The sequence below is a fragment of the Lutjanus erythropterus genome, chromosome 15 (genome assembly GCF_056507025.1).
Source record: "Lutjanus erythropterus isolate fLutEry1 chromosome 15, fLutEry1.hap2, whole genome shotgun sequence".
Classification (NCBI taxonomy): domain Eukaryota; kingdom Metazoa; phylum Chordata; class Actinopteri; order Lutjaniformes; family Lutjanidae; genus Lutjanus; species Lutjanus erythropterus.
Window position 1 is genome coordinate 25,716,065 of NC_139331.1, and position 15,557 is coordinate 25,731,621.

A 15,557-nucleotide genomic window follows, 5' to 3' on the forward strand; every position below is an offset into this window, starting at 1 on the left:
CCTGTGGTTGGGGCAAAAAATAAGCCATATTAACCCACTCTGTATCTCAAATAAAAGCACACCTCAATGTTATCACATTACTGCTGTAGTATCTAACAATGATACACATTAAAAAAAAAAAAAAAAAAAAAAAAAAATCATTCAAATTATCCTGTATGTCAGGCATCATACGCATTCAAAGCAAAGGTCTATTTTAGAAGGAGACTAGAGACTGTAGTTTTGTGTGCTAGCTAGCAACATATTAACATAGTTTGTTCATATTACTTTTTAACCAATAATCCAGATTCATGGGTCTTCAGCAGTTGGTCCAGCACTCTGAGGGCGTCCTCAGAGTTACTGCAGGGGGTCCCCCAAATTGTTGTTTGATTATTTTTTGAAAGTTTTTTCTCTCTTTTTTTTTCCAGAAATCAAATATTATCAAATAATATAGCATTTTTCTAGCTAACTTGAGACATGATATGTGTGTCTTGTACAGGTCCCCCAGCAACATATTTTAACCATCTTCAAAACTTGTTTTTCTTGTCAATATATACCAGCCTATCACATAGCATATCTAAGTACAGGAATCAGGAAAGGGGAAGAGTTGAGTAAGTTTCCAAAACGAAGATTTAAAACATTCAAAATTTTAAATTAGTTTTAGTGAAAGACAGCATCATAATTTCAGACAAGAACGAACAAGTAAAATTAAGGATTATGCTTCATAGTCCTAAAGGGCCCGAATCCATTTGCACAAAAGTTTAAAATAAAAACCATCAGCCTGTTTATTCAACATTTACAGATTATCACCTTTGATGCCATTATTAAAAACTAACTGTTCCTTGCTTTAAATGCCAGTATGCACAATAGCAGCCCCCTGACTCTGGTTGACCTGAATGGAACAGAACCTTAATTAATAACACTGATAACACATATGTTTACCCTAATATTTAATGCCAAAATGGCTGCTGCGAAAAAGGTCTATATGAGTGCCAAGCACATTCTTATCCACATAGCCTGGAGCAGAGGTCTAATGAGGCAAAATAAGTGAAAACCTGTGTGGTGCATGGACCATGGGTTTGTGAGGCTCTTAAATTTGGCCTCTGTTCAAACGTTACTTTAACTGTGGATTTTGAATTAACACTATTTCACTCTCTGGATCCGTAATTTTAAATTAGTTTTAGTCAAAGATAGCGTCATAATTTCAGACAAGACTGAACAAGTAAAATAAAGGATTACGCTTCATAGTCCTAAAGGACCCACATCTGTTTGTACAAAAGTTTAAAATAAAAGCAAACAGACTGTTTATTCAACATTTACAGATGATCCCCTTTGGTACCATTATTATAACATACCTTTACCTTGCTTTAAATACCACTGCAAAAGAATACTCCATCAATATGTGACATTTTGAGCATTAAACATATCGAAAGGTGGGGCTGAAAAGTTTGGAGAAGCTGTAGTCAGTTAGGACTGAAAAAAATTCAATTGGATAGCAAAGCTGACCCAGTTTTCTAGTTTAAAAAAGTCAGAATGTCCAAGGAAACTTCTCGAACTCCTCCTGCAGCATAATCCACTTCTGTCCGTCCTCATGCTCACTATATTCCAAGCACTCATTTATTATAAATTTTACATTTTCATTTTATTTATGGTTCTCAGCATAGTTATGCCAATGTCAACCGCATTATTTATAAGAAAAATATAATATGCCGAGATATTCTAATAATGACCCCTAAACATAACCACAAAACAACACAAATAACTCTAAATAAATAAGTATCTTCCTTTTCTTCCTTTGTTTTATAAGACTTGTTTATGGTGTTAGTCTTGTCAGGAAAATAAATGCTTTCTCTGCTTTGTTGTTTCAGATCTTAGGAAAAAATCATACATATTCACAGACACAGACCCACACAAACATACACACACGCACGCACGCACACAGCAGAGGGCCGGGCTGATTGGATGGTGGACGGCTGGAGTTGTTATTACAGAGCATCCAGCAGAGTCTGGTTTGCAGGATAAGGACGTCCTTACAGGGCATTTCTCAGTGTGAATGATGAGGAAACAGCCCCCTGTGTATGTGTGTGTGTGTATGTGTGTGTGAGAGTGTGTGTGCATGTGTTTGTATAAGACAGAGACTGATAGAGGCCCAGAGAGAAAGTTTGAACACGAGGAATTGTCAGAATGTGGACAGATGCATCTGTCTGCCTATATACAGTATTTTGGCCATCAAATAGAAATCTTGGCAATACAAAAGTGACTTTCCCCATCGGACCAGTCGGTGCCAAGGGTTTGCCTGCTGAGAAACGCGCTGGAGAATACGAGAGGAACTCACATTCTGATACAGGAAAGCCTCCAATAAACCTTCAAAGACATCTTCATCTTTGGTGTCCATGAAAAATGAGGAAGAGGAGGGCCCTTCAAAGCCATGGAGACATGGAAGTGTAAATAAAGAACGGACACACACAGTTGATTTGAGCACATCTGGGGCTTTGTTAATGGGTTCTCTTGGTGCCTATTAGTAACTCATTAGGGCCTGATCTAATTCGCACCATTTTACAGACCATTGACAAAACAGTGCCACCAACACCATGACACATCAACAACTCATAAAAAAAAACTAGACTAGATTGTTGAAATGCTTGAAGAACTTTCTTTTCAGGGATTTGTCAATCATATAAAAGGGTCCCCAGTAGAACCCCCTAGGTGGGTTCCAGATAAAACCTTTGGAATACAAAAAAAAAAAAAAAGTTCTCGGTAGAAACACCTGGGTTGGTTCCAGATAAAACCCTTGGAATATAAAAGTTTCTCCATAAACCTTTGGAAAATGAAAAGCACCCTGACTGGGTTCTAGATAAAACATCTGGAATATTAAAAGGTTATCAGAAGAATTCCCAGGGCTGTTTCTAGATAAAACCCTTAGAATATAAAAATGTGTATGGTAGAAACCCCTGGGTGGGTTCTAGATAAAACACTTGGGATATAATGAAGGTTCTTGGCAAAACCCCCTGAGTGGCTTCTGGATAAAAACCTTTGAATATAAAATATAACTGGTAGAATGCCCGAGGTGGGTTCTAGATAAAACTCTTGGAATATGAAAAAAGGGTCCTTGGAGGAACAGCCCTGATTGGGCTCAAGATAAAACCGTTAGAATACAAATAGGTCCTCAGTAGAACCCTGTACTTGTGTTCTAGATAAAACACATATATAAAAAAAAAGGTTCTCGGTAGAAACCCCCAGGTGTGTCCTAGATAAGACCCTTGGAATATTAGAAAGATTCTTGGTAGAAACCCCAGGTTGGATAGAAGCCCCTGAGAGGATTGTGGGTTGAACCAACACACAATGGAAGGGTTCTCTGTAGAACCTCTCACAGGGGGATCTGGGTGAAACCTTTCACTGATGGTTCTAGGCACAATCCTTTATGTCTGGTTCTGGGTAGAACTCTCTGAAAGTGGAACTGCTGCAAAAGGTTTTTACCAGGAACCAAAAACGGTTCTCCATTGGGTACAAGCTGAAGAACCCTTTAATGGTTCCAGTTAGCACCTTTATTTCTGAGAGTGCATAGGACATACAATACATATAAATTACAAACATTTACTATTGGAGGCAATGGGAAGTTTTTTCTATTTCTTGACCTTATGGTTATAGGAAGTGATGCAGGACATTCGGGCATTTCAGACCTCAACAAAGACTGTTGAGTTCACAGACCCAAAGACAGGGAAGGTTTGGTAAGAATGCCTCAACTCTCACATGAGACATCAGTTTTACATACAGTTTTCCTGAAACCTGAGCATTTTAAGTCTTCCTCTCAGCGAGGGGTTACAGCAGGCACACATCCCTGACCTTTTTAGGCTTCCATCTCTGTAATGCAATCCACTCTGCTTCCACAAAGATCCAGGGATCAACTGTTGCAGCAGGGGATGAGAGGGCCCAGCGGTCGCCTCCGACATCCAGGATCAGAAACTCCAAACAGGGATAACACCCCCTCAGCATTCAATGTTTTCAATCAAGGGATCAGCTAGTGTGACTGGAAACAAAATGTCCCAGACAGCTATCACGTAGGAGTTGCCGGCAGGCAAAAGCTGGCACGACTAATATGGCTTGTCAGAGTGAAAATAGCCTGGTATTGTTCTCACCTTCCGGAAAGGTACAGGCATAACGCTTTTGTCTTGTTCATCTCTCAGGAGTCATGCTCTAATAGCTTTTCAGGCTCATATTGCTTTGGTAAGAGGGATTTAAAGTTGCTGTTTCACTATCCAGAGAGTGCAGTGATGGAGGTTGAGCTCATTCATTTACACATAATTCAGCATGAATCAAATTTATACCATCATAAATGTGACAAATTCATGTCTTTAGAATAAATAGTGTTTGACGCATGGATTTGAGAATTATGAAATTGCCTGGTTAGGGATTTATTAAATATAACTCAAGGTACATGGACTGTGCCTTCTACAGCTCAAGTGTTTTCATGGGTTGCCAAGACTGCAGAAGTACAAAAATATATTGGACAGATAAACATAAATGCTAAAGAGTGTGACAAATTTGTCAAGCACTGTTTGTTGGTTCTTTGCAAAGAACTATGAGGTTTCAGGACATGCGAGATGTGTTCAATTGCAATAAATTTAGCTACTTTCAGTCCCAAACTCTTATTCTCAATGACAGAAAGACATCTCCTTAGCACATGCAAACAATCAGATTCATTGCATAAGAGATAAACAGCTACAGCTTTCTAACGTTCTTCCAGAAAGGCTGAGGTTCCATTAAAAATCCTTTTTTATCCAAAGAGCAAATTTTGGAAGAAAGAGTTCTTCAAGGCTTGTTGAAATCCTTGAAGAACCCTTTCCTCAATGTGTTTTTTGTATTGTAATATAAAAGGGTTCTTGGTAGAACTCCCTGTTTATGTGAACATAAAAGGATTTTAGTAGGACCCCCATGTGGGTTCTAGATAAAACCTCTGGAATATAAAATGATATAAAAGGGTTCTCAGTAGAGCTCCCCATTTTTGTTCTAGAGTAGACACTTTGAAAAATCTATTGAAAACTTAGTAATATACAAGAGTTTTCAGTAGAACCCATGGGTGGGTTCCAGATAAAACCTTGGGATGTAAAAGCTTTTTGGTAGAACTGCCCCGGTGAGTTCTAAATAAAACCCATGAAATATGAAAAGTTTCTTTATAGAACCCCCAGGAGTATTCTAGATTAAAGAGTTCCTTTTGGAACTCCCTGTTGGCATTCACATTAGACCTTTGGAACATAAAAGCATTTCTGTAGAACCCCCAGGTGGGTGAGTTTCTATTAGAGACCCTTCAGTGGGGTCCAGATAAAAACCCATGGAATATTAAAGGGTTCTTGGTAGAACCCCTTTGGTGGGTTCTTGTTAGCACCCCTAGGAGGTAGAAAGAGAGAAGAGAGAGAGAGAACCAACAGAACCCATAGAAGGGTTCTCTGTGGAACCTCTCACAGGAGGTTCTGGGTGAAACCCTTCACAGATAGTTCTAGGTATGAACATCTATGTTGGGTTCGAGGTAGAACTCTCTGAAAGTGTTCCAGGTGGAACCTTTATAAAAGATTCTATCAGGAACCATAAAATGTTGCACTATGGGGACAAGCCAAAGAACCTTTTATGGTTCTAGTGAGCACCTGTATTTCTAGGAGAGCACGCAGACACCTTCCTGCTCGTTCTGACTGACAAAATGTTTCACATATTCAAGCCTCATGTCTTCTAAATTAGTTTCAGTGGTTTCTCTTGCTTGCACAAATCCTTCGGAGTGGTTTTAATAGACAAATACTTGTTACAAAGGTCCTGAGCATCTACAGTAAGCCCCGTGCAAAATCCCCCCCGCAGGAAAATGTTGCCACCTAAGCCCCAGTAAAACCCAGGGAGACAAATCTGGATGTGGACCAGCAGATAGAGCGCCAGTGTGGAAACATAAAGAAGGGTTTGATCTCATTTATGCCCTCGCTGTTCTAGAGGTGATGAAATGAGGCCGGTCTTGAGCCCGGCGAGGTCAGTCCTCTCCTCTCCTCTCCTCTTTCCTCCTTTCCGTTTCCCCATTAATCACGTCTGTATACATGAAAATGAGCTAAACCGTTTTTCATGTGCTCTACTTACACTCAAGGACACCTTGCAATAGCAGGTATAAGTAGGAATCTCTCTGCGCATATTTCCACCAAACTAATGGACACCCTTCAGTGTTGATCCAGCTTGACTTAGCGGTGAAAACACGCTGGATGGGGGGTTTATCCTCTCTTGTTAAGGCTGTCACTCTTCCTCGTGAAGCCTTGTAACAATTAACACTTCTATAAACCCCTTTGTCAAATGCTTAATAGGAAAAAAAAATGTAAGTGAAGGACTTATCCTTACCCCCACGAGTCTAATATAATTTAACTGACAACTAAACTATGTGAAAGAAGCTTGGTGTGTCAAATACTGTGTTTGCTTATGAAAAAGAGGAACATGGGGGAGAAAGAGCGAGAAGATAAAGACACAGAGGGAGGGAAAGAAAGAAAGACAGACAAGTAACACTCTTAGAAATACAAGTGCTAACTAGATCCACATAGGGTTCTTCGGCTTGTTCCCACAGTAGGCCTTTTCCACCAACTTGGAAAAAGCCTCATTCCAATTCAATCACCCAGTTTTAACTGTTCTGAACATTTCCACCAAACGTAAATTGGTTCATAGCCTGAAAAGTTGGTTCTCAGCTGGAGCTTGGGAATCAAAGTGGGCGCATCATATTCTACATGTTATTGTGCACCGTGCAACGCCCTGCGTTAATGACCTCCTTGATTACAATGCTTCCACTCAAACCTGATGAAAATGTGGGCTGGTTCATGAGTGGCCCATTTCCACCTCATTAGCTCTGGTTCTTCAATCAGAGTTTTTAGTGGAACCACAGTAATCCAGGATGTCATCAGACGACATTGCACAATGCACAACAACCTGTGGAATATGACACACCCATTTAAGTTGCCAAGGAAAAATTTCCAGTTTTTCGGTCCTAGCTGGGAACCAACTGTTTGGGTTCTGAACCATTTTAGTTTTGGTAGAAATGCGCCTAACGGTTCAAAAGGCCTAGATAGAACCAAGGTTCCAGGAATCCTGAACAGACCAAGAACCACAGCTAATTTGGTGGAAAAGGGGCTGAGGTTCTTGGTAAAACCTTTTTTAAAGGATCCACTTGGAGCCCTCTCAGAGTTCTACCTTGGACCTGATATAAAGGGTAGTACGTAGAACCATCTGTGAAAGGTTCCACCTAAAGCCCCTTATGAGAAGTTCTACAGAGAACCCTTCTGTGGTGCAATGGTTTCACCCAGAACCCTCTCTGGGGGTTCCATCTAGAACCTTTCCACCTTCTAAGGGTGCTAACAGGAACCCACTAGTCTTTGATCCCAGGGGGGAGTGAAGGGGAAAGTGTCCATCCAAATTCTAAGAAATGTGACGTGGGTGAAAAGGGCTCTTGATGGAATTTTAAGTCTTATGAAGAACTCTTGGTGAAGCATTTCTTAAAAAAAAAAAAAAAGGGTAATTCTGAAGCAAATGTTCTGTGCAGAACCTCAGCCCTTCAGAAAGAACCCTCATTTCAAAGAGTGTAAGTAGAGAATGAGTAAGGAAGAGCGAGGACGGCAGAAAGAAAATGAGCTTGGTTCCCTCTGTGGCACAGTGCTTCACCACTTAATCATCCCCTGCTCTATAAATAGGCCTCCACGGCCATGGAATATTCTGAGATTAATGGAAGAGAATGGGACGCCATAATGCTCCGAAGCTTCAACACTTTTGTTGCACTTCACTGCTGCAGATTTCATTTTACTTCACCACCGATGGCAGAATTTCTCCTCTTCAGTTTTATCATGAAAAAGTGAAGAGCAGGAAGTTTACCAGATTGCATCCCTCCCTCCCTCCTCCTCCTCCTCCTCCTCCTCCTCCTCCTCCTCCTCCTCCTCCTCCTTCACTGTCTTTTCATATTTTTGCCTACTTCAGCATACAGAGGACAGCATGCACACTCAAACTTAAATGACGGCAACATATATATGCAGGCAGAAATACCAATGCAGTGTGAGCATGCAAGCATTAGCGAAACACCCAAAGAACACAAGGTTTTCCCACAGCAGACAGTGGGAAAGTTTTCTCCCCTCATTTGACATTCTGTGCGATGCTCTGCAGAGTTTCTTTTCAGTGCCGATCACAAGTGCTTATCTCCTGAGGAAATGTTGACGGTGTTGATGTAGCAGGAATCACCTTGTATCTCCCTGCTCCCCTCACTGCGTGTGTGTGTGTGTATATATATATGCATGTGCCTTTGTGTGTATGTGTGTGTGTACATTGAAGGGTTTGCAGGAGTTCGTGTGGGTGTAGGCTGGCTCATGTCAGGAGCGTTTGACTTTGAGGGAAACATGGCGGAGGTGTGATTTAGGTCAGAGAGAAGAGAGTGAAATTGTAAGGACGCTGAACCTTACAACTGAAAACACAAACTGTTAACTCTATAAATAGAGAAAAAGTTGTAGGTTGAGGAGGGAGGAGACAAATCAAAACTAACTGCTGTGTTTAGCTGTGTTTATTAGTGCATGCATGTATGACGCCAGTTCCAAAAAACATAAAAACAGAATGCAAAGACTTTTTGACCTATTTATCTATATTTAATGTTCTAATTGATGAACTGATGAACTTGGAACAGGGGCAACAAAGACTGAGAGAGCTGTGAAATCCTTAAAAGCAAGGAGGCGAGGTTCACCACTCTGTGATAAACCGTGCGGGCAAATAGTCCAACAACATGAAATTGAGAGGAACATCAGGATTTCACCATCTACAATCCATAATATGATCGAAAGGTTCACATACAGGTTTTGGAGCGACACATGATGCCATCCAGATGTCTTTTTCAAAATGTCCGTGCTGATTTCAGCGAGACATTCTGCAGGTGTTACAACAGTGTGGCTGTGTAGTAAAAGAGTTCAGACTGACCCGCCTGCAGACAAGACCGGCCTGCCACTGAGAACGTGTGGTGCAATACGAAGCACAGAACACGACAACAGAGACCCCGGACTGTTGAGCACCGGAAGTCGAATATATCAAGCAAGAGCGAGAAAGAATTGTATTTTGATAGGAGACACAGATTCACTGGCTTATACTTTTCCACATTCCCACATTGCAGTGGAACAGCACTGCTATCCGAGCATCTGCTGTCTGTATGTGATATCAGTTCCCACCATCTGCTGAAAACACATACAGCAAGTGTGCATCAGAAACACCAAACCATAACTTCGTGTGAGGTCATCAGTGCACATTCTTTATCTCAAGTAGAAGTACAGACACTTGTGTGAAAAAAGCTACCGATTCAATTTCTTTATTCAAAGTGACGAGGTACAGGCTTTGAAATGTACTCAAAGTATAAAAGTAAAAAGAAACCCTCTGAAGGCCACTTCTACAGGCTGTTTCTGTGCAAAGTTAACTGAACCTAAGATTCTCTCTGCAGTTGAATCTCTTTATTTTGTCTGTATCATCTTGTCATGCCTTTTATGCCGTTTTTGCATCTTGCTACATCTGTTGTGTGTGATATGCACTAATGGATATACCAAGGTGTCATCTTTTCTATGTGTTATTGTCCCATCAGTTTAGGCTGAAATCAGTCTTGATGTTGGGAGGGCCATGCTCAAGGATGCAAATAAATATAATCATTAATTCCCCTAAAATGCATTAAAGTTCTTTTGTTATTGTTTTAATGTGAGAGAGACCCATAATGGCAGAGCTTACAAATTGTGTGTTTAAAACTAAAGTATCAAGCCTGTTTTGAAAATGTAAGGATTAGAAAGTGTAAATATTTGTGTTAAAATGCAGGCAGTAAAAGTAAAAAGTTAGTCAGAAAAAAAACCCTCAAAGTGCAAATATCCAAAAACTATAATTAAGTACAGTAACACAGTATTTGTGCTTTGTTACCTCCCATCTCTGAAGCTCGTGAGTATAATCCTAATAACTGTGTAGAGTTATGAGTGGACGTTAATGACGAGAGGGATTTGCTGTTTATTATTATTTTTATTGCTGTTGACTGTTGATTTATACAGTAGTCTTACAAGAGAATGATCTCATGAACACTAGAAAGAATGAAGCACTTCATACACCTTTTTACACAAAGACATTTTGAAAAAGCACCGGTGTAAATAATAAAATTTAACTGCATATGTGTCAGTGTCCTGGCATCACAAAAACTGGGTCACTGTCACACTGTCAGGAATTTCTGGGACATTCAAACAGAACTGAGCCATTGTTAATGTTATTACTAACACCTTTGCTTTTCATACAAGTCAAAATTTCTGCCAGAAAAAGGTCTTTTGTGCTTCTTTCATCAGGCACAGGGAAGACTAAAATAGAAAAGAAAAGGAAAAAAGCAGACAAAAATTTAAGCGTAAGAATTCAGACGGCGTCTCTCCTTCTCAGTGTTGGCTGTGTAGTCTTAAGTTTAGCACGGGCATCCGAAGCGAACTTTGTAGTCACGACATTTGCCATCTTTCTGGTCGGTTTTGCGGCAAACAAATCCCTGAGTTGGATTGTAGCTGAAAAATGCAAATCCAAAGAGTTAATGAACCAGTATGATATTTAAAACAGACAGGAACTTCTTTTTTAAAAGGATACAGTGATAGAGCCAGAAATCAAGGTTTTAAAGGTCGTTTTTCCAACCTACACCCATATTTTCAAATGTTTTTGTGTCCAAATGATTCATTGGGCACACAGATTTTGAAACTGGTTCAGTATTGAGTCAGATTGCTGCAGCCAGCGGAAGTAAAACTGAGGTCCAGTGCAACGAAAGTGATTTTGTTTCCTCTGACAGGATCAGATTTTTATTCTAAGTGTCTGACAGCGTTATGGAAAGAATCATTACAAAGACAGACCGCTTTTTAAACCATAAGACACATGCTGTTTGGCCAAAAACAGCAATTTTATTACTTGTGCCAAACTAATCAAACTCCCTTTCCAAGAGTGTAATTTTAACGTTATCAATGTCGTCTTCATTCAAACTCGATAAACACAAAATAAAACTCATCAAAAACATTTTGGTTCATCTTTCCACTGCTCAAACAAAAAAAACAACTCTGGTTTGCTCAAAATAAAACCCTTAATTCACAGAGGTAGATATGAAAATGTTTTTGCTGAACCTCTGATGTTTGACCTCCCTTTTGCTTGTCTCCTGATATTTTCAGGATCTAATGCAGTGAATTAGTTGTTTATTTCCACCAAACCAGAGTTGGAAAATTGTTGGAGCAGTGAAAAGAAGAGCCAAGACGTTTTTGTTGTTGAGTTTTATTTTGTTTCTGTTTAGTTTGACTGACAATGACAATGAGGGTGTTGAATTTACCATTTTGTGAAGGAAGTCTGGTGAGTTCGGTGTGAGCGATGAAGCTGTTTCTGGTTAAAAAAGAACGTATCTTACTTTTTAAAAGAAAGGTCCGTCTCCATAACAATCCTTTTCATAATTTGTCCAATACCTAAAATAACAATCTGAGCTTGTCATTGGCAAAAACAAGCACTTTTGGCAGACAAACTATAGATTACATTGTAGCATTGTAGCTCTTAATACTGCCATATTAGTTACTCCTTAATTATGATTAAAAACATGATCTTGTTTGTAAAAAATACTGTTGCTCTGTTAAATAAAAATTAAATCTGATAATCATCCCATCTATTCTCATTATGTTCTTGGCGTCTTTCCATTATATCAGGTGTAACTTCTTTTCAAATGTTAAATGTCTCAGGTTTTCAACTAAAATAAAAGAAAATAATCATAAATAAGAAATAAATTCATGCTGCTCAGTCTGCAAAACACAAAGACTGTGTTTTCTCAGTCAAAGCTGTTAGCACAAGAATAAAGTAAGGCTCAGGCTGAAGTTTAAAACTTTCAGACATTATGTGGCTATTACCCAGTTCCCTCATGGGGCTCATTAAAATTTCATCTAATCTAATGTAAATGTGCATCTACAAAGTTTCCATCCTCTGTTTAAGCAGTAGCTCCGGGCAGTACATCCTGATGATTTGGAAACTTTGTGAAAGAGCTGTTAATGTTGAGAAGTATGGATCGATTCATGGGATAAAGTTACATTTTTTTTTAAAATTCTCTTCCTATATGGAAACTTACATGGAGAAGATCTCCCCTGTGCCGATGGCCGGGGTCATCGTGTCGGTGGTAACGGCCTCAATGTACAGAGGGTGCTCACAGATCTGTCCTGGGTTTTCTGACCTCAGGTTGCTCAAAAGCTCCCAGTCCCCTGTTCCACTGGGGTCGTCCCTGTCGTACCACTTTGTCCAGCACACTGCGACGAGCAATAAAGCAGAGACAGGATGACTGGTGGGTGACCCATTCAAAATGAATCCTTATGCACACGAACAATGAAAGAGAAGGTGAAATCCACTTTGCATTAGCAGCTTAACAGTGCACATGTACAATGTGCTCACACAGTACCTCCTCCACCGCAGAATGGGGGATGGCAGCTGAAACGGACACGATAATCATTGCACTTCTTGTCGGGTTGGTCTCCGTTTCTGCAGATGAATCCCGCAGTTGTGTCACTTCTGAAAAAAGAAACACAAAGTGACGCTTAATGACAATAATCTAGTAGATGCATCAATGTAAGTGTTCAGTATCCATGCTAGTGGCATCACTCTTGAAATGGAAATGTCAGTCGATATTTTAGACAGTCGGTCCACCACTTTGGCCTCGATTAAAACTGCAACGATTAATCAGTTATTAATCTACTATTAAATTAATCGCAAACTATGCTGATAAACGAATAATCATTTTGAGTCTTTTTTTTAATGAATATTTTCTGGTTTCTTTACTCCTCTGTGACAGTAAACTGAATATCTTTTGGTTATGGACAAAACAAGACACTTGAGGACGTCACCTTCAGCTTCAGGAAACGGTGATCAACATTTTTCACCATTTTCTGACATTTTACAGACTAATCAATTTATTTGTAGACATGACAACGATTAATTGAGAAATCAATGGACAGATTAATCTAAAATGAAATGAACTGCTAGTTGTAGCCCTGTTCTAGATGCACAACATGAGAGCTCCCTAAAAGTAAATCCAGAACATCTTGATCGCCCCCCAGTGGCTGGCTGCAGTATACCTCATAATCCTGCCATGACATGAGCCAAACCAAAACATAAAAATACACATCAAATAATTTTTTCCAAAAGATGGTTTCAGTCAGTTTGTATAGTTTTTATCACTATGATGTTGAGTGTGTGTTCATTTTTCTGATCAGTTTGATTTTAATCAGTAATTTGATGCTATAAAAGGAGATTTCACATCATGATTTTCAGCTGAGCCCTACTTGAGATTGAGTTGGTTGGCTGTATTGGCGGAAACGCAATACCACGGCTCAATATGATGAATATTTAAATCATAATAGTTTTAAAATATAGTCAATATTATACACAGAATATTGTTACTGGACATTCTCTAATTGAGAATGAGAATTACCTCCAAATAACATGTTTTCGTAGATGAGTATATTGTACCACAGCCTAACCTTTTAGTAATTGTTCAGATAAACACATTATTTTGCTGATTATGCTGCAACAGAATGTGAAAAGACCAAAAATATGTTTGGTCTCACCACAACATTAATATGCCACATTTGGCAAAATACAACATTAAAAATTATTCATACTTGTACATTGCTTACTTATAAATCACCTCCCCTGCTGCAGCCACACTGACTCCAGACAGAGTCTGGGCTTCAATATCCACAGGTTTAGGGCAGATCTTTCCTGGGTTCTCTTTACGGAGATTGTAGAGGGCTTCCCAGTCTCCAGTTCCAGAGGGGTCATCTCTGTCAAACCAGTCAGTCCAGCATTCTGGACCAAGATATATACATTTAGATAACTTAGCAAAAAGAGAGTAGCAGCATTCTTTCTATAATTGCATATGTTGTAAAGTTGGTCTATGTGAGTTTCAAATGCTAAAAAAAGATACTGAAGCAACATCAGCGTAAAAACAACAGGCGCGGTCTGCTTACGAATGTGGGTGGGGTAGTAGCAGGGCCATCCTGAATGGAATAAAAGACAAACAGACAAAAAAAGACAATGGGGGTTAGACCTTTCTGTACAAAGTGAACCACTGAATGGTTTAGTTTGTACTTCAACTGTCAGGATTGATGCTGAAAGTGATCTCTAACCTGGCTTTAGTGGGTAGAAGGGAAGTGAAACGCCTGCTCCTGTGTGACAAATGAAAAAGTCTTGTGTGAGGCTCTTTAAACTGAGTCTACAGATGCAGTACCTGTTTGGTGAGAGCTAAAAGGAATAAAAGGATAAAGATTTTTTCTTCAAAGATCATTGTTCTCATTCTTGTTCTTACATGTTTTATTGTTATTATGATTATTGTCAGTATTATAACCACTACTGGTGCCATTACTTTTACTCTGAATCGTGCATTGTGTTACTGTATGTGCTTTTTCCTCCTCTTCTCTCTGTTTCTAGTTCCCACCCATAATTCAGAGTCTGTATCCACTTGATTTTTCTGCTTTTTAAAAGGAAGTTTTTCCTCTCGTTGCCTCAGTGTTTGCTCTTGGTGAGGAGCAATTGGGTTTAAAAAGAGTAAGTTTTAGACTTGCTTTAGACTTTGCAAAGTTCCCTGACATAACTTTGTTATGATTCAGCACTATACAAAACAACTGAATGGAACTGAAATGACTTAAATGATTTAAACAAATCAGTCAACAAGATATGTGCATATTGAGCCTGTTGGAGGAAGTTCTTGTCCAAAAGTGTGGATTTTTTAAGGTCTGGCCAAAATTGTTTGGCATTTCAAAAAAGACAGATAGTAATGTAAAAGAAATGAATCATGGCAACTGCAATATACAAAAGTTTTGCTTAAATAGAAACCTTTTTCTAAAGTAGTGCTTTTGCGCATTTCAGATCTGATGCCTGCAGTGCACCATATGAGCATCAACTGACTCACATCAAATGTGACGCATCAATTATCACTTTCATTGCGTTTGAGCCGTTGAGGTGTTACTGAACTTCACTTGAGATCAAAACGACAGTCATCCAGTTTTCTCAACCGCCTCTAACAAGACTGCATGTGACGAGCAGAGAGATAGAGATAGCGCTGGGTGAGAAATTCATCAGTGAATAGTCTTACTTTTGTCATCAGATGGATTGACTGAGTTTGGTGCATTGGCAAGCTGCTGGTTGCTTTCTGGTGAGAGTAAACAGAAAAATGTTGCAGACTGTGTCTCCGTCTGGTTGTAGCGTAGTCAAAATTGTACCTATGATCATGACCACTGCAGTTATTGAGATGGACCTACCGAAAAACAACCCTGCAACAATGGCAACGCTTAACTATTAGAACAAAAATAAATGAGTTAGAAATCACAGAAGAGGACAAACAGAGTATACAAAACTTGTAAATCTATATAGACGGGTAAAAAAAAATGGACATATATTACAAAAAGTCATACATTACCAATTTGATCATGACTGCAGAAAATGCTGGACCTCTGAACCTGCAGGGAGGTTGTTTATTTATGAATTTATTTATGTATATTTACATGCAGAATCACTGACCTGTACATGTACCAGGGCTG

General features: G+C 39.4%; 1 protein-coding gene across 1 annotated transcript; it reads right to left on the minus strand.

Annotated features, from left to right (window-relative positions):
* Window positions 1–10,135: 10,135 nt before the first annotated feature.
* LOC146314507 (uncharacterized) lies at window positions 10,136–15,306 on the minus strand (the record flags this gene model as incomplete). The annotated part of the gene is made up of 8 exons (XM_084737081.1): window positions 10,136–10,520; window positions 12,098–12,272; window positions 12,422–12,531; window positions 13,656–13,827; window positions 13,989–14,018; window positions 14,148–14,186; window positions 15,113–15,169; window positions 15,279–15,306. Coding segments are annotated over 8 exons (705 nt in total), but the record flags the coding sequence as incomplete, so codon positions are not given.
* Between the last annotated feature and the right edge of the window lie 251 nt (window positions 15,307–15,557).